Source organism: Salvelinus alpinus, chromosome 14 (assembly GCF_045679555.1).
Source record: "Salvelinus alpinus chromosome 14, SLU_Salpinus.1, whole genome shotgun sequence".
Classification (NCBI taxonomy): domain Eukaryota; kingdom Metazoa; phylum Chordata; class Actinopteri; order Salmoniformes; family Salmonidae; genus Salvelinus; species Salvelinus alpinus.
Genome location: NC_092099.1, coordinates 56703463 through 56726813, shown reverse-complemented (window position 1 = coordinate 56726813; position 23351 = coordinate 56703463). Strand labels below are relative to the sequence as shown.

Below are 23351 nucleotides of genomic sequence, written 5' to 3'. Positions count from 1 at the left end.
TAGGTTATTGTCCCGCTGAAAGGTGAATTCATGTCCCAGTGGAGATTTGGTCTCGTGTTTTAGGTTATTGTCCTGCTGAAAGGTGAATTCATGTCCCAGTGGAGATTTGGCCTCGTGTTTTAGGTTATTGTCCTGCTGAAAGGTGAATTCATGTCCCAGTGGAGATTTGGCCTCGTGTTTTAGGTTATTGTCCCGCTGAAAGGTGAATTCATCTCCAGTGGAGATTTGGCCTCGTGTTTTAGGTTATTGTCCTGCTGAAAGGTGAATTCATGTCCCAGTGTCTGGTGGAAAGCAAACTGTACCAGGTTTTCATCTTGGATTTTGCCTGTGCTCAGCTCCTGTCATGACTCTCCTGTGAGGATCCAAAAGGATCCAGTGGATCAGCTCTTCAGCTCTCTCTCTCCCGCAGAGGGGAAGAGGGATGGATGTGGGGGTTTTACGACACCTCACTCCATCGTAAACCATAGGCAGCAGACGATTCCTTTTGGTGCCTAGGTTGGGTGATCGGAATGTCTGTGTGCTTTATGAAGAGTTTACAGCCCAAAACTACAACATCAAACAATGGTCACCAGGACAATACATTTCATTCTCCGAATGTTGGTAATGATGAGATAAAGAACGTGAAAGATTAATGTCTATTTTGTGATTAAAAGTTGAATGAAGACGTTACAACAAAAACATTGTAACTTGAAGGGCTTTCACAATGTGTTTATCCTGTTTACATTCTTTAGGTTGTGTAGAAAATATCCAGGATACAGAGAATGTTTTTGTGACGATAAGATTGTATTTTTAGTTCTCTAATGAGATCATAGTACATTTTGATATCTTACCTCGTAACTAGCCTAGGGAACCCAGAGAGTGACGTAAACACCCCTTTTTACCCGAGGGTATAAAGCGTTTGAGTTAAGAATGAACATTTCAGACTAGAATGACCACACACTGCAGCTGAGGTCTACAATTAGTGACAACCCCGCAATGCAACACGAGGTTGAAGGCAAAGGAACCTCTTAACAATCCATGCTCCGGTTGAGTAGCTGTTCTGTAGTACTGTATCTAAGAAGGTGAATTTAAGCAGGACCATCCGGTTATTCTCTTCAAATCATCGTCGTCTACACTGCTTTCATCACCACTCTGGGATCATCCACACGGCTGATTAGCCGTCCTCGGGAGACCACTCTGGGATCATCCACACGGCTGATTAGCCGTCCTCGGGAGACCACTCTGGGATCATCCACACGGCTGATTAGCCGTCCTCGGGAGACCACTCTGGGATCATCCACACGGCTGATTAGCCGTCCTCGGGAGACCACTCTGGGATCATCCACACGGCTGATTAGCCGTCCTCGGGAGACCACTCTGGGATCATCCACACGGCTGATTAGCCGTCCTCGGGAGACCACTCTGGGATCATCCACACGGCTGATTAGCCGTCCTCGGGAGACCACTCTGGGATCATCCACACGGCTGATTAGCCGTCCTCGGGAGACCACTCTTCCAGAACGAGTAAACAGACAACTAAGAAACACAGAGTGACATCTTGTGGACAATCAGAGACTTACACCCACATTTCTAATGAGTTAATTGTTACATGATTAATTTAATTGAGTAATAATTAAACGTAGTAGGTAATTATTAGATAAATAGCAGTCATCACCTTAATGATAGTCACGTCACGACACTCTAATCCGGTAATTTTTTTATCCTGAAAAACTCCCCAGTTCTTAACGATTACAAGCAAACCCATAACATGATGCAGCCACCACTAAGTTTGAAAATATGAAGAGTGATACTCAGTAATGTGTTGTGTTGTCCAAACATAACACTTTGTATTCATGACAGTTTTTTTTTGCAGTATTACTTTAGTGACTTGATGCAAACCTTCCTTCTTTTCACTCTGTCAATTAGGTTAGTACTGTGGAGTAACTATGATGTTGATCAGTTTTCTATCACAGCCATTCAACTGTTTTAGACACCATTGGACTCATGGTGAAATCAGGGGTGGGAATACTTATGTAAATTTGATATTTCTGTGTTTTCATTTTCAATATATTTGCAAAAATGTCTAAAAACATGTTTTCACTTTGTCATTAAATGTTATTGTTTGTAGATGGGTGAGAAAAAAAGATTTGATCCGTTTTTAATCAAGGTTGTAACAAGGGGTGGCAGGTAGCCTAGTGGTTAGAGTGGAGGGGCGGCAGGTAGCCTAGTGGTTAGAGTGGAGGGGCGGCAGGTAGCCTAGTGGTTAGAGTGGAGGGGCGGCAGGTAGCCTAGTGGTTAGAGTGGAGGGGCGGCAGGTAGCCTAGTGGTTAGAGTGGAGGGGCGGCAGGTAGCCTAGTGGTTAGAGTGGAGGGGCGGCAGGTAGCCGCCCCTAGTAGTGGTTAGAGTGTTGGGCCAGTAACCGAAAGGTTGCAAGATCAAATCCCTGAGCTGACAAGGTACAAATCTGTCATTCTGCCCCTGAACAAGGAAGTTAACCCACTGTTCCTAGGCCGTCATTGAAAATAAGAATTTGTTCTAACTGACTCGCCTCGTTAAATAAAGGTTAAATAAATAAATAACAAACTGTGGATTAGGTCAAGGGGGATGTGTGATGTAACAGCGTGTTGGTTTTAACATAGCTCGGTGTAGTAGCGCGTTCTACCTTCGGATGGCGACCGTCATGCCCTCAGCAGAGCTGGCACATGGACAGATCACTTCAGGACGTAGCCCACGTGCCTGGAACACGTTCAGGAAGGCGTCACACGAGGATATCGACCCTGCTCACAGACACACACAAAACATCAGATCAGTCCTGAGGCGTGGAAACTAAGAGGTTTTGCTCAAGTAAGAGTCTTTGTGATACAGTATGTTATAGTGTCAAGACTTACAGAGCTCAGTAACAGTGTGTACTGGCAGTATAGTATGTACAGGCAGTGTGTACTGGCAGTATAGTACGTATTGGCAGTATGTGTTGTGTACAGTACTGTGTACAGTATATGTTGTAGTGTTTAGACTTACAGGGGTTAGCGCCATCAGTTACTATGAGCATCCTCAGAGAGCTCAGGCTGATGTCTCTCTGGTCTCTCTGGGCCAACAGGGACCAGTGCATGTCTCTGGACTTCACCACCGCTACGCGTGCTACAGAGACACAGTGTTTAGCCAATCACAACTAGCCTCACACAGCACTCAGCCAATCACAGCAGGATGTACAATAAGAGAAGACTCACTCACTGACCATAGTGACTCAGAAGACAGACACTGTCTCAACACATCACACACACACACACACACACACACACACACACACACACACACACACACACACACACACACACACACACACACACACACACACACACACACACACACACACACACACACACACACACACACCAGAACCTGGGCCCCTCCTCACCTTTGTAAGTGTGAACCTGGGCCCCTCCTCACCTTTGTAAGTGTGAACCTTCTGAATCCAGGACAGAGGGTTGACCTTCATCAGGGAGTAAGGGATGCTGATCACGTGCATCCTGGTCACCACACTCTGCCAGGCAGCAGCAACAACATGGTGAACACAGGGACAGTATTTACCGGGGTAGGTCTCTGCAGTGTCCCTGACACACATTGTCAGGAGAACACTGACGATACAAGTCATGTCACATAGTCTAGTCTGAACAGTACCTGCTAGCATTTCAAACCCAGGTATGTGCGTGTGTAGTCTGTGTAGTGGTTGAAAAAGATAACTTGAGTAAAAGATAACTTAATAGAAAATGACAAGTAAAAGTGAGTCACCCAGTAAATTACTACTTGAGTAAAAGTCAAAGTATTTGGTTTTAAATATACTTAAGGATCAAAAGTAAATGTATAAGTATAAATCATTTAAAATTTGTTCTATTAAGAAAACCAGACGGCACCATTATCTTGTTTTTAAAATGTACGGATAGCCAGGGGCACACTCCAACACTTAGACACCTTTAAATGAATAATGTGTTTAGTGAGTCCACCAGATCAAAGGCAGTAGGGATGACAAGGGATGTTCTCTGTTTAGTGAGTCCACCAGATCAAAGGCAGTAGGGATGACAAGGGATGTTCTCTGTTTAGTGAGTCCACCAGATCAAAGGCAGTAGGGATGACCAGGGATGTTCTCTGTTTAGTGAGTCCACCAGATCAGAGGCAGTAGGGATGACCAGGTATCTCTTGATAAGTATGTGAATTTGACAATTTTCCCGTCCTGCTAAGAATTCAAAATGTAACAAGTACTTTTGGGTGTCATTGAAAATGTATGGATTAAAAAGTAAAAAGTACATTATTTTCTTTGGGAATGTACAAACAGATATAGTAAAGTAAAGTACAGATAGCCCAAAACACTACTTAAGTAGTACATTAGTGTTTTAACTGAAGTAGTTTACACCACTATGTATGTATAATGAGCGTATGAAGCACAACTCACAGTGAGAACCCCGTGCCACAGTCCTGCATCTCTCTTGAAGTCCAGGACGTTGCAAATGGTCTCAGCTGGAACAGAAACAATTAGTCACTTATAAAATACAATATTAAAACTTCACGGTTTTTCTCACTGGCCACACAGCCTGAATGATATGAAATCCCCTCCTGAATAGAGAACCAAAGTGGGACCTTGATTTGGTTCTGAATCACATTTTCATCAAAATGTGTTTTTTGGCAGAAATGCCTTCTGGAACATGTGAACTTTCATGTACATCAATAATAAACTTGTATTCCATCCATACATACGAATACAATTGTGATATTACAAGACTAGTTGGTTTAGCCACAGAAAAAGACAGGAGCCTTCCCGCTAGCCATGATTGGCTGAGATAATGGATGGGCTGGACATGCCGGGAGATGAGTTTGGATTGGTCTACCATGTAGCATGCTTCTGTCTATAACATCAGCTGTTCAGCTGTACGTCTTGACAGTTCTTTCTATCGCACCGTTTTTGAAAGATATAACATTAGCCATCAAGAACTACAAAAGTTTTGGTACTTTTCTCAACAACATTGATACCCTGAATTTAGCGGGCGCTATCGACAGATCAGTTGGAAAAAGTGATGGGCTACTTTCTGCACACACCACGGTCAGCGTGAACAGGAGTGACTTGACACAACGCTGGCCAAACAAGATGTAGCTACAAACAAAACGAAGTTAAATGGATCCAGTCTGCGGTGAAGCGTTCATTCATGTATACGGGTAAGAGTCAAGCTACATTTTCAGATATAAGTTTGTAATTTTGTCAGAAAGCGTTTTTTATTACAAGCTAAAGCAAACTGTTAGTTAGCTACCAAACATTAGCTTGCTGGCTCGCTAACTAACGTTACATGTATGATCTGTGTAATAATATTATTAGAATCAGAAATCCATTCTCATGGCCTCCCACTGCATCACAGTGCCACTAGAGATCCTGGTTCGAGTCCAGGCTCGGTCATAGCCTGCCGCGACCGGGAGACCCATGGGGCGGTGCACAATTGGCCCAGGGTTGTCCGGGTTAGGGGAGGGTTTGGCCGACAGGGATGTTCTTGTCCCATCGCGCTCTAGCGACTCCTGTGACAGGCCGGGCGCAATGCACGCTGACACGGTCGCCAGGTGTACGGTGTTTCATCCGACACATTGGTGCGACTGGCTTCCGGGTTAAGCGAGCATTGTGTCAAGAAGCAGTGAGGCTCGGCTGGGTTGTGTTTCGGAGGACGCACGGCTCTTGACCTCCACGTCTCCCGAGGCCGTACGGGAGTTGCAGCGATGGGACAAGACTAAATACCAATTGGATAACACGGGTGCACCTCAGCCACGCTCAAGGTCCTAAACTATATCATAACCACCATCGATAAAAAACAGTACTGTGCCGCCGTCTTCATCAACCTGGCCAAGGCTTTTAACTCTGTCAATCACCGCATTCTTATCGGCAGACCCAACAGCCTTGGTTTCTCTAATGACTGCCTCGCCTGGTTCACTAACTACTTCTCAGATAGAGTTCTGGGTGTCAAATCAGAGGGCCTGTTGTCCGGACCTCTGGCAGTCTATGGGGGCGCCACAGGGTTCAATTCTCGGGCCGACTCTCTTCTCTATATATCAATGATGTCGCTCTTGCTGCGGGTGATTCTTTGATCCACCTCTATGCAGACGACACCATTATGTATACATCTGGCCCTTCTTTGGACACTTAACAAATCTCCAAACGAGCTTCAATGCCCTACAACACTCCTTCCGTGGCCTCCAACTGCTCGTAAACGCTAGTAAAACTAAACGCATGCTCTTCAACAGATTGCTGCCCACACCCGCACGCTCGAGACTAGCATCACTACTCTGGACGGTTCTGACTTAGAATATGTGGACAACTATAAATACCTAGGTGTCTGGTTAGACTGTAAACTCTCCTTCCAGACTCACATTAAACATCTCCAATCCAAAATTAAATTTAAAATCGGCTTCGTATTTCACAACAGAGCCTCCTTCATTCATGCTGCCAAACATATCCTTGCAAAACTGACTATCCTACCGATCCTTGACTTTGGCGATGTCATTTACAAAATAGCCTCCAACACTCTACTCAGCAAATTGGATGCAGTCTATCACAGTGCCATCCGTTTTGTCACCAAAGCCCCATATACTACCCACCATTGCGACCTGTATGCTCCTGTTGGCTGGTCCTCGCTACAGATTCGTCACCAAACCCACTGGCTCCAGGTCATCTATAAGTCGTTGCTAGGTAAAGCTTCGCCTTAACTCAGCTCAATGGTCACAATTGCAGCACCCACCCGTAGCACGCGCTCCAGCAGGTATATCTCACTGGTCATCCCCAAAGCCAACACCTCTTTGGCCGCCTTTCCTTCCAGTTCTCTGCTGCCAATGACTGGAACGAATTGCAAAAATCACTGAAGTTGGAGACTTATATCTCCCTCACTAACTTCAAGCAGCTTACTGATCACTGCAGCTGTACACAGCCCCTCTGTAAATAGCCCATCCAACTAACAGCACCATACGGTCAAGCTGCTCCCACAACAGCTCAACAGGGTTGAGATCTGGTGACTGTGCTGGCCACTCCATTATAGATCGAATACCAGCTGACTGCTTCTTCCCTAAGTAGTTATTGCATAGTTTGGAGCTGTGCTTTGGGTCATTGTCCTGTTATAGGAGGAAATTGGCTCCAATTAAGCTCCATCCACAGGGTATGGCGTTGCAAAATGGAGTGATAGCCTTCCTTCTTCAAGATCCCTTTTACCGTGTACAAATCTCCCACTTTACCACCACCAAAGCACCCCCAGACCATCACATTGCCTCCACCATGCTTGACAGATGGCGTCAAGCACTCCTCCGGCATCTCCAGACACCAAAACACATTATTTTACTGTAGAGGAGAAGTTACCTTTTCTAATGATACCCTTTTTATGTCTCAACTACTCACATTGTGCACAGAGCAGACACTACTAAAACCAGAGGATCAATGAACATTGTTTCTGGGAAATGAACGGTCAATTATTTGCTCGTGGCATTAGGGCACCACGTAAAGACCATTATACTAGCTGTCTAGTCTGTTTTATAAATGTGCAATAAGCATAAAACACAATTATATAAAGAACTGGCAACTCATTCTCATTCTGAGAAATAAAGTAGGCCACTTGATTTCAACATCTGAACAAAGTGGACATGCTTTTCAAACAGTTGGAGACAGACAGAAGAGTGTTCATAACTATTCAACTGTTATACCTTGTTAGCAAATAGATCCAAGCTGGCTAAACTTGAAATATAAAGACACGAGGGCTTGAGAGATTGTTGATGAGCCCTGTGTTCATGTTCTATAGCCTAATGCCTGCTGAAATAACGTAGTCATTATTAGTGAATGTGCATTATGCATGGCTGTAGTTACATTTGTAACAAAAAAAGGGTATTTTCAGACTTGAAATCCAGATCAAATCTAAATCTAAATTGTCACATGCATCAAATACAATTACAGTGAAAAGCTGACTTACAAGCCCTTAACCAACAATGCAGTTAAAAAAAATAAATAATAATAATTAAAGAGCAGTAAAATAACAATAGCGAGACTATATACAGGGGGTATCGGTACAGAGTCAATGTGGAGGCTATATAGAGGGGGTAGGCTATATACAGGGGGTACCGGTACAGAGTCAATGTGGAGGCTATATACAGGGGGTACCGGTACAGAGTCAATGTGGAGGCTATATACAGGGGGTACCGGTACAGAGTCAATGTGGAGGCTATATACAGGGGGTACCGGTACAGAGTCAATGTGGAGGCTATATACAGGGGGTAGGCTATATACAGGGGGTACCGGTACAGAGTCAATGTGGAGGCTATATACAGGGGGTACCGGTACAGAGTCAATGTGGAGACTATATACAGGGGGTACCGGTACAGAGTCAATGTGGAGGCTATATACAGGGGGTACCGGTACAGAGTCAATGTGGAGGCTATATACAGGGTATTACGGTACAGAGTCAATGTGGAGGCTATATACAGGGGGTACCGGTACAGAGTCAATGTGGAGGCTATATACAGGGGGTACCGGTACAGAGTCAATGTGGAGGCTATATACAGGGGGTACCGGTACAGAGTCAATGTGGAGGCTATATACAGGGGGTACCGGTACAGAGTCAATGTGGAGGCTATATACAGGGGGTACTGGTACAGAGTCAATGTGGAGGCTATATAGAGGGGGTAGGCTATATACAGGGGGTACCGGTACAGAGTCAATGTGGAGGCTATATACAGGGGGTACCGGTACAGAGTCAATGTGGAGGCTATATACAGGGAGTACCGGTACAGAGTCAATGTGGAGGCTATATACAGGGGGTACCAGTACAGAGTCAATGTGGAGGCTATATACAGGGTATTACGGTACAGAGTCAATGTGGAGGCTATATACAGGGGGTACCGGTACAGAGTCAATGTGGAGGCTATATACAGGGGGTACCGGTACAGAGTCAATGTGGAGGCTATATACAGGGGGTACCGGTACAGAGTCAATGTGGAGGCTATATACAGGGGGTACCGGTACAGAGTCAATGTGGAGGCTATATACAGGGGGTACCGGTACAGAGTCAATGTGGAGGCTATATACAGGGGGTACCGGTACAGAGTCAATGTGGAGGCTATATACATGGGGTACCGGTACAGAGTCAATGTGGAGGCTATATACAGGGGGTACCGGTACAGAGTCAATGTGGAGACTATATACAGGGGGTACCGGTACAGAGTCAATGTGGAGGCTATATACAGGGTATTACGGTACAGAGTCAATGTGGAGGCTATATAGAGGGGGTACCGGTACAGAGTCAATGTGGAGGCTATATACAGGGGGTACCGGTACAGAGTCAATGTGGAGGCTATATACAGGGGATACCGGTACAGAGTCAATGTGGAGGCTATATACAGGGGGTACCGGTACAGAGTCAATGTGGAGGCTATATACAGGGCATTACAGTACAGAGTCAATGTGGAGGCTATATACAGGGTATTAGGGTACAGAGTCAATGTGGAGGCTATATACAGGGGGTACCGGTACTGAGTCGATGTGGAGGCTATATACAGGGGGTACCAGTACAGAGTCAATGTGGAGGCTATATACAGGGTGTTACGGTACAGAGTCAATGTGGAGGCTATATACAGGGTGTTACGGAACAGAGACAATGTGGAGGCTATATACAGGGGGTACCGGTACAGAGTCAATGTGGAGGCTATATACAGGGGGTACCGGTACAGAGTCAATGTGGAGGCTATATACAGGGCATTACGGTACAGAGTCAATGTGGAGGCTATATACAGGGTGTTACGGTACAGAGTCAATGTGGAGGCTATATACAGGGGGTACCGGTACAGAGTCAATGTGGAGACTATATACAGGGGGTACCGGTACAGAGTCAATGTGCGGGGGAGGAGAGGAGAGACGCTCTCTAGGTTTCTTCCTAGGTTCTGGCCTTTCTTTCCTAGCCACCGTGCTTCTACACCTGCATTGCTTGCTGTTTGTGGTTTTAGACTGGGTTTCTGTACAGCACTTTGTGACATCAGCTGATGTAAGAAGGGCTTTATAAATACATTTGATTTGATGATAGAGGAGAGATAGGGAGGAGAGAGGGAGCAGAGGAGAGAGGGGAGACGGAGGGATGGCTAGAGGGAGGAGAGGGAGGAAGGGCTGGAGGAGAGGGAGGGAGGGAGGGAGAGGGGAGGAGAGGGAGGGAGGCGAGACAAAGGGAGGGAGGAGAGATAGCGGGAATGAGGCGAGGAGAGACATGAGGGAGGGAGGAGAGAAAGGGAGGGAGGAGAGGAGATGGAGGAGAGGAGGGAGGAGAGGAGAGAAAAGGAAGGAGATATAGAGGGAGAAGAGGAGATATAGAGGAGGGAGGAGAGGAGAGAGATGAAAGAGGAGAGAGCAAAGGGCTGGGGGGAGGCTGTCTTACATTCCTCCTCAACAGGGGCCTTGTAACAGAGACTCACCCTCAGTGTATCCACAGGCCTGTGTGAGGGCGTGACAGTGGGCTAGCATGGCTGGATGAGAGACAGTTATACCCATTGTGCTCCCCTCCTTACTGGTCTTGTACTGCAGAAAACAACAATATACAGTTAGATTTACATCTAGCTCACCCACTATTAAAGACAGTACTAAACAACTTTACATCTAGTTCACCCACTATTAAAGACAGTACTAAACAACATTTACATCTAGTTCACCCACTATTAAAGACAGTACTAAACAACATTATACAGTTAGATTTACATCTAGCTCACCCACTATTAAAGACAGTACTAAACAACTTTACATCTAGTTCACCCACTACTAAAGACAGTACTAAACAACATTTACATCTAGTTTACCCACTATTAAAGACAGTACTAAACAACATTATACAGTTAGATTTACATCTAGTTTACCCACTATTAAAGAAAGTACTAAACAACTTTACATCTAGTTTACCCACTATTAAAGACAGTACTAAACAACATTTACATCTAGTTTACCCACTATTAAAGACAGTATTAAACAACATTATACAGTTAGATTTACATCTAGTTTACCCACTATTAAAGACAGTACTAAACAACTTTACATCGTTTACCCACTATTAAAGACAGTACTAAACAACATTTACATCTAGTTTACCCACTATTAAAGACAGTACTAAACAACTTTACATCTAGCTCACCCACTATTAAAGACAGTACTAAACATTATACAGTTAGATTTACATCTAGTTTACCCACTATTAACTTCTCTAGGGTAGGGGGCAGCTTTCGGAATTTTGGATGAAAAGCGTGACCAAATTAAACTGCCTGCTACTCGGGCCCAGAAGATATGATATGCATATAATTGGTAGATTTGGATAGAAAACTCAAAAGTTTCCAAAACTGTTAAAATAGTGTTTGTGAGTATAACAGAACTGATTTGGCAGGCAAAAACCTGAGAAAAATCCATTCAGGAAGTAGGATTTTTGGGGGTTTTGTAGTTTTCTATTCAATGCCATTACAGTATCCATTGACTTAGGACTCAAATTGCAGTTCCTGTGCCGTCCACTAGATGTCAACAGTCTTTAGAAATTGTTTCAGGCTTGTATTCTGAAAAATGAGTGAGTAAGACCAGTCTGAATGAGTGTACCCTGCTGAGTCACAGAGCTATTTCATGCGTGCGACCGAGAGAGTGCCTTACTTGTTTACCATTTATATTGACGACGTTATTGTCCGGTTGAAATATTATCGATTATTTAGGCTATAAACAACCTGAGGATTGAATTCATATTCAATATGTTAATACATCGTTTGACATGTTTCTTTGAACTTTACGGATACAATTTGGATTTTTTGTCTGCCTGTTGTGACTGCGTTTGAACCTGTGGATTACTGAACAAAATGCGAACAAAACAGAGGTTTTTGGATATAAAGAGAGACTTTATCGAACAAAAGGAACATTTATTGAGTAAATGAATGTCTTCTGAGTGCAACCATATGAAGATCATCAAAGTTAAGTGATTAATTGTATCTCTATTTCTGACTTGTGTAACTCTTCTACTTGGCTGGTTACTGTTTGTAATGATTTGTCTGCTGGGCTATGTTCTCAAATAATCGTAAGGTATGCTTTCGCTGTAAAGCATTTTTTAAATCTGACACCGTGGTTGGATTCACAAGAAGTTAATATTTAAACCTATGTAAAATACTTGTATATTTTCTGAATTTTTATAATGACTATTTCTGTATTTGAATTTGGCGCTCTGCAATCTCACTGGATGTTGGCCAGGTGGGATGCTAGCGTCCCACATAGCCTAGTGAGGTTAAATACCGTATTAAACAACATTTACATCTAGTTTACCCACTATTAAAGACCATATTAAACAACAATATACAGTTAGATTTACATATAGTTTACCCACTATTAAAGACAGCATTAAACAACATTTACATCTAGTTTACCCACTGTTAACCTTTTCTCAATACAGGGGGTGCTGTTTCCACTTTGTAAAATATCGTCCCCAAATTAAACTGCCTCGTACTCAATTCTTGCTCGTACAATATGCATATTATTATTACTATTGGATAGAAAACAATCTCTAGTTTCTAAAACCGTTTGAATTATGTCTGTGGGTGAACCAGAACTCTTTCTACAGCGAAAATCATGACAGGACATGCGAAGGTCAGAAAAATAGTCTCTGTTCTCAGATCAGTTTAAAGCTCTGTGTGTGCCCTATGGATCGAAATGAACTGCACCCGCCTTCCCCTGGATGTCAGTAACCAATGAGAAGTGGAATGGTGTTTCTACGTATTTCTCAGAGCTTATAAAAGGGCAAGGAACGAAGTGCGCTCTCTTTTCGACTTCCGCCATTACGGAACGCAAGACCTCAGGATAGCATTTTGAAACGCTCAGTTATCGGCCTTAGATATGTCCGTCTGTAATTTAATTCGATATAGGTGTTAGAAACATCATAACGAAGTTATTTGAAACCGATTTATATCAGTTTATGCGAGTATATTGCTATTTTCGGAATTTTCGTAGTATTGCGTTTGAGGATTTGGACATGTGTGTGCCACGTAGCTATTGTTAGCTGCTAGTTCCGAAGTTGAAGAGGACGTTTTACAACAAAGCAACGATTATTTTGGACAAAGGACACCTTGCCCAAGATACTGATGGAAGCTCGTCCAAAAGTAAGAGCTATTTATGATTTGATTCCGTATTTATGTGAAAAAATTTAAACGCATTTGTCGGCCATTGTTGCGGCACTAGTCTGGCTGCAACGCACACTGTATGTCTAGTAACGTTAATTTTAAAAATCTAACTCAGCGGTTGCATTAATAACTAATGCATCTTTCATTAGCTGTCCAACCTGTATTTTTTTTGTCAATCTAATCGATAAATAATCGTAAACTTAGGTGCCTTTCCAAGATGGCGCCGGCCAGAATGCATGCCATGTTTTGACAGATTACATTGCATAACCACGATTTGTGATGCTAAATATGCACATTTTCGAACAAACTCTATATGCATTGTGTAATATGATGTTACAGGACTGTCATCTGAAGAATTCTGAGAAGGTTAGTGAAAAAATTTATATATTTTGGTGGTGATAACTTTATCGCGCTTTTTGCCTTGAATCAATGCTGGGGTGATGTTAGCTCATGTGGTATGCTAATATAACGATATATTGTGTTTTCGCTGTAAAACACTTAGAAAATCTGAAATATTGTCTGGATTCACAAGATCTGTGTATTTCAATTGCTGTACGCTGTGTATTTTTAAGAAATGTTTTATGATGATTAATTAGGTAATACACGTTGCTCTCTGTAGTTATTCTAGTCGCTTTGGTGAGTTTTGTGATAGTGGCTGCAATGGTAAACTATGATTTATACCTGAAAAATGCACATTTTTCAAAAAAAACATATGCTATACCATAAATATGTTATCAGACTGTCATCTTATGAAGTTGTTTCTTGGTTAGTGGCTATATATATCTTTATTTAGTCGAATTAGTGATAGCTACTGATGGAGTAAAAAACTGGTGGAGTAAAAAAAGTGGTGTCTTTTGCTAACGTGGTTAGCTAATAGATTTACATATTGTGTCTTCCCTGTAAAACATTTTAAAAATCAGAAATGATGGCTGGATTCACAAGATGTTGGTCTTTCATTTGCTGTATGCTGTGTATTTTTCAGAAATGTTTTAGGATGAGTATTTTGGTAATTGACGTCGGTCTCTGTAATTATTCCGGCTGCTTCCAACGCTATTTCAGATTGCAGCTGCAATGTAGAACTGTGATTTATACCTGAAATATGCAAATTTTTCTAAAAATACATATGCTATACCATAAATATGTTATCAGACTGTCATCTTATGAAGTTGTTTCTTGGTTAGTGGCTATATATATCTTTATTTAGTCGAAATTGTGATAGCTGCCCATGCAGGAAAAAAATTGTGGAGAAAAAAAAGTTGTGTCTTTTGCTATCGTGGTTAGCTAATAGATTTACATATTGTGTCTTCCCTGTAAAACATTTTAAAAATCAGAAATTATGGCTGGATTCACAAGATCTGTATCTTTCATCTGGTGTCTTGGACTTGTGATTTAATGATATTTAGATGCTAGTATTTACTTGTGACGCTATGCTAGTCAGCTTTTTTACTGTGGGGGGTGCTCCCGGATCCGGGATGAGTACCAAGTAAAAGTTAAAGACCGTATTAAACATTTACATCTCGTTCACCCACTATTAAAGACCGTATTAATCAACATTTACATCTAGTTTACCCACTATTAAAGACCGTATTAATCAACATTTACATCTAGTTTACCCACTATTAAAGACCGTATTAATCAACATTTACATCTAGTTAACCCACTATTAAAGACAGCATTAAACAACATTTACATCTAGTTTACCCACTATTAAAGATATTATTTAAAGACAATATTAATCATACAGTTACAGTTAGATGAATCCGACAATCACCCCTGGTGAGAGAAAACCGCGACTCGTCAGTGAAGAGCACTTTTTGCCAGTCCTGTCTGGTCCAGCGACGGTGGGTTTGTGCCTATAGGCAACATTGTTGCCGGTGATGTCTGGTGAGGACCTGCCTTACAACAGGCCTACAAGCCCTCAGTCCAGCCTCTCTCAGCCTATTGCAGACAGTCTGAGCACTGATGGAGGGATTGTGCATTCCTGGTGTAACTCCGGCAGTTGTTGTTGCCATCCTGTACCTGTCCCGCAGGTATGATGTTCGGATGTACCGATCCTGTGCAGGTGTTGTTACACGTGGTCTGCCGCTGTGAGGACGATCAGCTGTCCATCCTGTCTCCCTGTAGCACTGTCTTAGGCGTCTCACAGTACGGACATTGCAATTTTTTGCCCTGGCCACATCTGCAGTCCTCATGCCTCCTTGCAGCATGCCTAAGGCACATTCACGTATATGAGCAGGGACCCTGGGCATCTTTCTTTTGGTGTTTTTCAGAGTCAGTAGAAAGGCCTCTTTAGTGTCCTAAGTTTTCATAACTGTGACCTTAATTGCCTACCGTCTGTAAGCTGTTAGTGTCTTAACGACCGTTCCACAGGTGCATGTTCATTAATAGTTTATGGTTCATTGAACAAGCATGGGAAACAGTGTTTAAACCCTTTACAATGAAGATCTGAAGATATTTGGATTTTTACAAATTATCTCTAAAAGACAGGGTCCTGAAAAAGGCACGTTTCTTTTTTTGCTGAGTTTAGTTTACCCACTATTAAAGACCGTATTTAACAACATAATACAGTTAGATGTACATCTATGATAGATAGTACTCACCTATATACTAGGGAAGAACATAGTATCTTTTTAGTACTCACCTCTATACTAGGGAAGAACATAGTACTCACCTCTATACTAGGGAAGAACATAGTACTCACCTCTATACTAGGGAAGAACATAGTACTCACCTCCATACTAGGGAAGAACATAGTACTCACCTCCATACTAGGGAAGAACATAGTACTCACCTCTATACTAGGGAAGAACATAGTATCTATATGTTTTGAGTGTTCTGTTTCTTGACGCAACAATAGTACTCACCTCTATATAGGCAATCTCATTGTTAGCTTCCCTGATGGTGGGGTGCCAGTCTTTGGGTGGCTTTACAACGTGCTTCCCATCTGTTACGAACCACAGCAACCGCGGCCAGCCTGTAACATTATACATTTTAGTCATGAAGCAGATATTCTGTACCGTGTTTTAGACCAGCTCCTACCTTTAAACGTGACCACCTCTCCAGTCTGTGCTTTAGGCAAGCCCTTCTGACAGGCATCAGTAGTCAGAGCCAGAGTCACCCCACAGCTGCCCAACAGGAAACCTATCTGCTGGCTGCCTGCATCCTATATATATGAATATATATGAGAGAGAGCTTGTGAATGAAGAATCAAAATTAAATCACATTTTATTTCTCACATGCATTGAAGGTGTAGACCTTATCGTGAAATGCTTACTTACAAGCCCTTAACCAACAACGCAATTCAAGAAATAGAGTTAAGAAAATATTTACTAAATAAACTAAAGGAAAAAAATAAAATAATAATAATCAAAGTAACAAGAAAATTACATTACAATAATGAGGCTATATACAGGGAGTACCGGTACAGAGTCAATGTGCGGGTACAGGTTAGTCTAAAGTGACTATGCATAAATAATAAACAGCAAGAAGCAACATTTGATTAATTGTTCAGCAGTCTTATAGCTTGGGGGTTGAAGCTGTTAAGGAGCCTTTTGGTCCTAGTACCGCTTGCCGTGAGGTAGCAGAAAGTCTATGACTTGGGTGACTGTAGTCGGACAATTTTTAAGGCCTTCCGTTGACACCACCTAGTATATGGGTCTTGGATGTCAGAAAGCTTGGCCCCAGTGATGTACTGGGCTGTAGGCACTACCCTCTGTAGCGCCTCACGGTCAGATGCCAAGCAGTTGCCATACCAGGCGGTGATGCAACCAGTCAAGATGCTCTCGATGGTGCAGGTGTAGAACTTTGAGGATCTGGGGACCCATGCCAAATATATTCAGTCTCCTGAGGGGGAAAAGGTGTTGTTGTGCCCTCTTCACAACTGTTTTGGTGTGTTTGGACTAGAGGTCGACCGATTAATCGGAATGGCCGATTAATTAGGGACGATTTCAAGTTTTCATAACAATCGGAAATCTGTATATATATCTATATATTTTTTACACCTTTATTTAACTAGGCAAGTCAGTTAAGAACAGATTCTTATTTTCAATGACGGCCTTGGAACAGTGAGTTAACTGCCTCAAGATTTTTACCTTGTCAGCTCAGGGATTTGTTTTGCAACCTTCCGGTTACTAGTCCAACGCTCTAACCACCTGCCTTACATTGCACTCCACGAGGAGCCTACGTGGCAGGTTGACTACCTGTTACGCAGGGACAGCAAGAAGCCAAGGTAAGTTGCTAGCTAGCATTAAACTTATAACAAACAATCAATCTTCACATAATCACTAGTTAACTACACATGGTTGATGATATTACTAGTTTATCTAGCGTGTCCTGCGTTGCATATAATCGATGCGGTGCCTGTTAATTTCTCATCGAATCACAGCCTACTTCGCCAAACGGGTGATGATTTAGCACTGTCGTTGCACCAAACCTAACCATAAACATCGATGCCTTTCTTTAAAATCAATACACAAGTATATATTTTTAAACCTGCATATTTAGTTAATATTGCCTGTTAACATGAATTTCTTCTAATTAGGGAAATTGTGTCACTTCGCTTGTGTTCCGTGCAAGCAGTCAGGGTATACGCAGCAGTTTGGGCCGCCTGGCTCGTTGCAAACTGTGTGAAGTCCATTTATTCCTAACAAAGACCGTAATTAATTTCCCAGAATTGTACATAATTATAACATAACATTGAAGGTTGTACAATGTAACAGCAATATTTAGACTTAGGGATGCCATCCGTTAGATAAAATACGGAACAGTTCCGTATTTCACTGAAAGAATAAACGTTTTGTTTTCGAAATGATAGTTTCCAGATTCGGCCATATTAATGACCAAAGGCTCTATTTCTGTGTGTTATTATGTTATAATTAAGTCTACGACTTAATATTTGATAGAGCAGTCTGACTGAGCGGTGGTAAAAACCAGCAGTCTCGTAAGCATTCATTCAAACAGCACTTTCCTGTGTTTGCCAGCAGCTCTTCGCAATGCTTCAAGCATTGAGCTGTTTATGACTTCAAGCCTATCAACTCCCGAGATTAGGCTGGTGTAACCGATGTCAAATGGCTAGCTATTTAGCGGGGTGCGCACTAATAGCGTTTCAAACGTCACTCTGAGACTTGGAGTAGTTGTTCCCCTTGCTCTGCATGGGTAACGCTGCTTCGAGGGTGTCTGTTGTCGATGTGTTCCTGGTTCGAGCCCAGGTAGGGTCGAGGAGAGGGACGGAAGCTATACTTTTACACTGGCAATACTAAAGTGCCTATAAGAACATCCAATAGTCAAAGGTATATGAAATACAAATCGTATAGAGAGAAATAGTCCTATAATTCCTATAATAACTACAACCTAATATTGGGAATATTGAAGACTCATGTTAAAAGGAACCACCAGCTTTCATATGTTCTCATGTTCTGAGCAAGGAACTTAAACGTTAGCTTTCTTACATGGCACATATTGCACTTTTACTTTCTTCTCCAACACTTTATTTTTGCATTATTTAAACGAAATTGAACATGTTTCATTATTTATTTGAGGCTAAACAGATTTTATTGATGTATTATATTAAGTTAAAATAAGTGTTCATTCAGTATTGTTGTAATTGCCATTATTACAAAAATGTTTTTTTTTTTTTATGTAAAAATTAAAAATAAAATAAATAAATAAATTGGGGGTCATCCAATAATTGGTATCGCCGTTGAAAAATCATAATCGGTCGACCTCTAGTTTGGACCATGACAGTTCATTGGTGATGTGGTCACCAAGGAACTTGAAACTCTTGACCTGCTCCACTTCAGCCCCGTCGATGTTAATAGGGGCCTGTTAGGCCCTCATTTTCCTATCGTCTATGATCAGCTTCTTTGTCTTACTCACATTGAGGGAGAGGTTGTTGTTGTTCTGGCATTTTGACCTCCTCCCTATAGGCTGTCTCATCGTTGTTGGTGACCAGGACTACCACCGTTGTCGTCAGAAACTTGATGGTGTTGGAGTCATGCTTGGCCACGTAGTCGTGGATGAACAGGGAGTACAGGAGGGGACTGAGCACGCACCCCTGAGGGGCCCCAGTGTTGAGGATCAGCGTGGCATTCGTGTTGTTTCCTACCCTTACCACCTGGGGGCGGCCTGTCAGGAAGTCCAGGATCCAGTTGCAGAGGGAGGTGTTTAGTCCCAGGATCCTTAGCTTATTGATGAGCTTTGAGGGCACTATGGTGTTGAACGCTGAGCTGTAGTCAATGAATAGCATTCTCACATAGGTGTTCCTTTTGTCCAGGTGGGAAAGGGCAGTGTGGAGTGCAATAGAGATTGCATCATCTGTGGATCTGTTTGGGCGGTATGCAAATTGGAGTGGGTCTAGGGTTTCTGGGATAATGGTGTTGATACGAGCCATTACCTGCCTTTCAAAGCACTTCATGGCTATGGACGTGAGTGCTAGGGGTCTGTAGTAGAGGTCGACCGATTAATCGGAATGGCCGATTAATTAGGGCTGATTTCAAGTTGTCATAACAAATCGGAAATCGGTATTTTTGTACACCGATTTGGCCTATTTTTTTAACGCCTTTATTTAATTAGGCAAGTCAGTTCTTATGGCTGCAATCCCGTTAACGGGATGATATGACAACAGCCAGTGAAAGTGCAGGGCACCAAATTCAAACAACAGAAATCTCATAATTAAAATTCCTCAGACATTCATGTATCTTAAGGTATTTTCTTTATATCTTAATACTCTGACCTTTAAACACACTGGCCATGTGACTTTACTTCCATTCATTTCACACTAGCCATGTGACTGTCCTTCCATTCATTTCACACTGGCCATGTGACCTTACTTCCATTCATTTCACACTGGTCATGTGACTGTCCTTCCATTGATTTCACACTGGTCATGTGACTGTCCTTCCATTCATTTCACACTGGCCATGTGACTGTCCTTCCATTAATTTCACACTGGTCATGTGACCTTACTTCCATTCATTTCACACTGGTCATGTGACCTTACTTCCATTCATTTCACACTGGTCATGTGACCTTACTTCCATTCATTTCACACTGGCCATGTGACTGTCCTTCCATTCATTTCACACTGGTCATGTGACCTTACTTCCATTCATTTCACACTGGCCATGTGACTGTCCTTCCATTAATTTCACACTGGTCATGTGACCTTACTTCCATTCATTTCACACTGGTCATGTGACTGTCCTTCCATTCATTTCACACTGGTCATGTGACCTTACTTCCATTCATTTCACACTGGTCATGTGACCTTACTTCCATTCATTTCACACTGGTCATGTGACCTTACTTCCATTCATTTCACACTGGTCATGTGACCTTACTTCCATTCATTTCACACTGGTCATGTGACCTTACTTCCATTCATTTCACACTGGTCATGTGACCTTACTTCCATTCATTTCACATTGGTCATGTGACCTTACTTCCATTCATTTCACACTGGCCATGTGAACTTACGTCCATTCATTTCACACTGGCCATGTGACTGTCCTTCCATTAATTTCACACTGGCCATGTGACTGTCCTTCCATTCATTTCACACTGGCCATGTGACTGTCCTTCCATTCATTTCACACTGGCCATGTGACTGTCCTTCCATTCATTTCTAATGTCTATGCCTAAATCACGTACTCCAGGCTCCACTAGCTATATCAGAATTAACCATGTGGTCAAGCGTAGTCGATTGTATGCTCATCTTAAGTCTTTAACCTCTAACGAGTCACAAACCCGGATCCGGGATCCCCCCATCAAAAAAGCAGACTAGCATAGCCTAGCCTAAAGCTACAGGGATATCATATAATAAAATGTTCATGAAATCACAAGTCCAAGACACCAAATGAAAGATACACATCTTGTGAATCCAGCCATCATTTCCGATTTTTTAAATGTTTTACAGGGAAGACACAATATGTATTTCTATTAGCTAACCACCATAGCAAAAGACACAAATTTTTTTCCCCACCATTTTTTTCCTGCATAGGTAGCCATCACTAATTCGACCAAATAAAGATATAAATAGCCACTAACCAAGAAACAACTTCATCAGATGACAGTCTGATAACATATTTATTGTATAGCATATGTTTTGTTAGAAAAATGTGCATATTTCAGGTATAAATCACAGTTCTACATTGCAGCTGCAATCTGAAATAGCGCTGAAGCAGCCAGAATAATTACAGAGACCAACGTCAAATACCTAAATACTCATCATAAAACATTTCTGAAAAATACACAGCGTACAGCAAATGAAAGCCCAACATCTTGTGAATCCAGCCAATATTTCAGATTTTTTAAGTGTTTTACAGCGAAAACACAATATAGCATTATATTAGCTTACCACAATAGCCAGAAACACAAGCAATTTACCAGCAGCAAAGGTTAGCGATCGTAACAATCCAGCAAAAGATATATAATTTTTGACTAACCTTGATATACTTCATCAGATGACAGTCCTGTAACATCATATTACACAATGCATATAGGTTTTGTTCGAAAATGTGCATATTTAGCAGCACAAATCGTGGTTATACAATGTGATTAGAAGCAACATTTCAGGCAATCTGGCCGGCGCCATCTTGGAGAGGCACCTAATCTAATCAATAAATAATCATAAACTTGACTAAAAAATACAGGTTGGACAGCAAATGAAAGATACATTAGTTCTTAATGCAACCGCTGTGTTAGATTTTTAAATTAACGTTACTACGACATACAGGGTGCGTTATAGCGAGACCCCACCGAAATGAATGGAGGAATAATCATTTAAATTTTTTTCACAGAACAACGAATTAACATCATAAATAGTTCTTACTTTTTGATGAGCTTCCATCAGAATCTTGGGCAAGTTGTCCTTTGTCCAAAAGAATCGTTGCTCGGTTGTAGATTGTCGCCTTCAACTTTGGAATTAGCTGTAAACATTAGCCATGTGGCGAAGACGTGCCCAACTCACTATTGCGCAGCACAAAGAACATTTCGAAAATCGCAATATACTCACATAAACTGAAATAACTCGGTTTAAAATAACTACGTTATGATGTTTCTAACACCTATATCGAATAAAATCAGAGCCGGATATATCTAAGGGCTATAACGGGAGCTTTCTAGAACGCCATCCTGAGGTCTGCCTTGCGTCATGGCGAACGAAGGAAAGAGAGGACATCACGTTCCGAGCCTATTTATAAGGCCTCAGATCTGCCTAGCAACTCCATTCCAATTCTCACTATTTGCTGACATCCAGGGGAAGGCGTATGCAGTGCATCTCAACCAATAGAAGACAGGCAAATTAATAAACCAACCTCAGAACAGCCTGCATGATTTCAGACTTCTCACTTCCTCACAGGAAAATTGCTCCAACTCGAGTTCTGTTTAACTCACAGATATAATTCAAACGGTTTTAGAAACTAGAGAGTGTTTTCTATCCAATAGTAATAATAATATGCATATTGTACGAGCAAGAATTGAGTACGAGGCAGTTTAATTTGGGGACGATATTTTACAAAGTTGAAACAGCACCCCCTATAGTGACAAGAAGTTTTAAGAACGAAATTAGTTTTTTTCCCAAGAGACCCATCTCCGCTCCAGCGACCATGCTAAACTAAAGAAAAGATGGGTCGACCAAATATTTCCATCCAACTTTGGTGCTAAGGCCAGAGGGCAGCCATCTTCCCTTAAGTTCAGAAAAGGCACCCTGTTTGTCTCCTCCAAAGTAATTTCAGATACTAAATGGCGATATGTTATGGCGATGGGGAAACTGTTTAACTTCTTGTCAATAGGGGGGCGCTGTTTTCACTTTGGAAAAAATCGTGCCCAATTTAAACGGCCTCGTACTCTATTCTAGATCATACAATATGCATATTATTATTACTATTCGATAGAAAACACTCTCGTTTCTAAAACTGTTTGAATTATATCTGTGAGTAAAACAGAACTCATTTGGCAGCAAACTTCCATACAGGAAGTGAAAAATCTGAAAACGAGTTTCAGGGCCTGCCTATTCAACTGGCTTTTATTTATCGATATGCATGCACTTCATACGCCTTCCACTAGATGTCAACAGGCAGTGGAAGGTGGAATGGGGTGTCTAGCTTGATCTGAGGTCGAATAAGAGCTTTTGGAGTGACAGGTCCGGTATTTTCTTTGTCCTCGAAGGCGCGCAGGGGAGCTCGACATTGTCTTCT

The 23351-nt window shown here is 42.1% G+C and overlaps 1 protein-coding gene across 5 annotated transcripts in view; it reads right to left on the bottom strand.

The window, feature by feature from the left end:
* The window catches only part of dip2a (disco-interacting protein 2 homolog A), a 275105-nt gene that overhangs the window by 102582 nt on the left and 149172 nt on the right, over positions 1-23351 (bottom strand). For all 5 annotated transcript variants that reach the window (XM_071341941.1, XM_071341938.1, XM_071341937.1 and 2 more), the window contains 7 exons: positions 16198-16321; positions 16023-16132; positions 10444-10546; positions 4427-4491; positions 3427-3520; positions 2998-3117; positions 2642-2756 (listed from right to left, as the gene is read on the bottom strand). In XM_071341941.1, coding sequence (XP_071198042.1) covers positions 2642-2756; positions 2998-3117; positions 3427-3520; positions 4427-4491; positions 10444-10546; positions 16023-16132; positions 16198-16321 — 731 coding nt within the window. The remainder of the gene's footprint in view (positions 1-2641; positions 2757-2997; positions 3118-3426; positions 3521-4426; positions 4492-10443; positions 10547-16022; positions 16133-16197; positions 16322-23351) is intronic.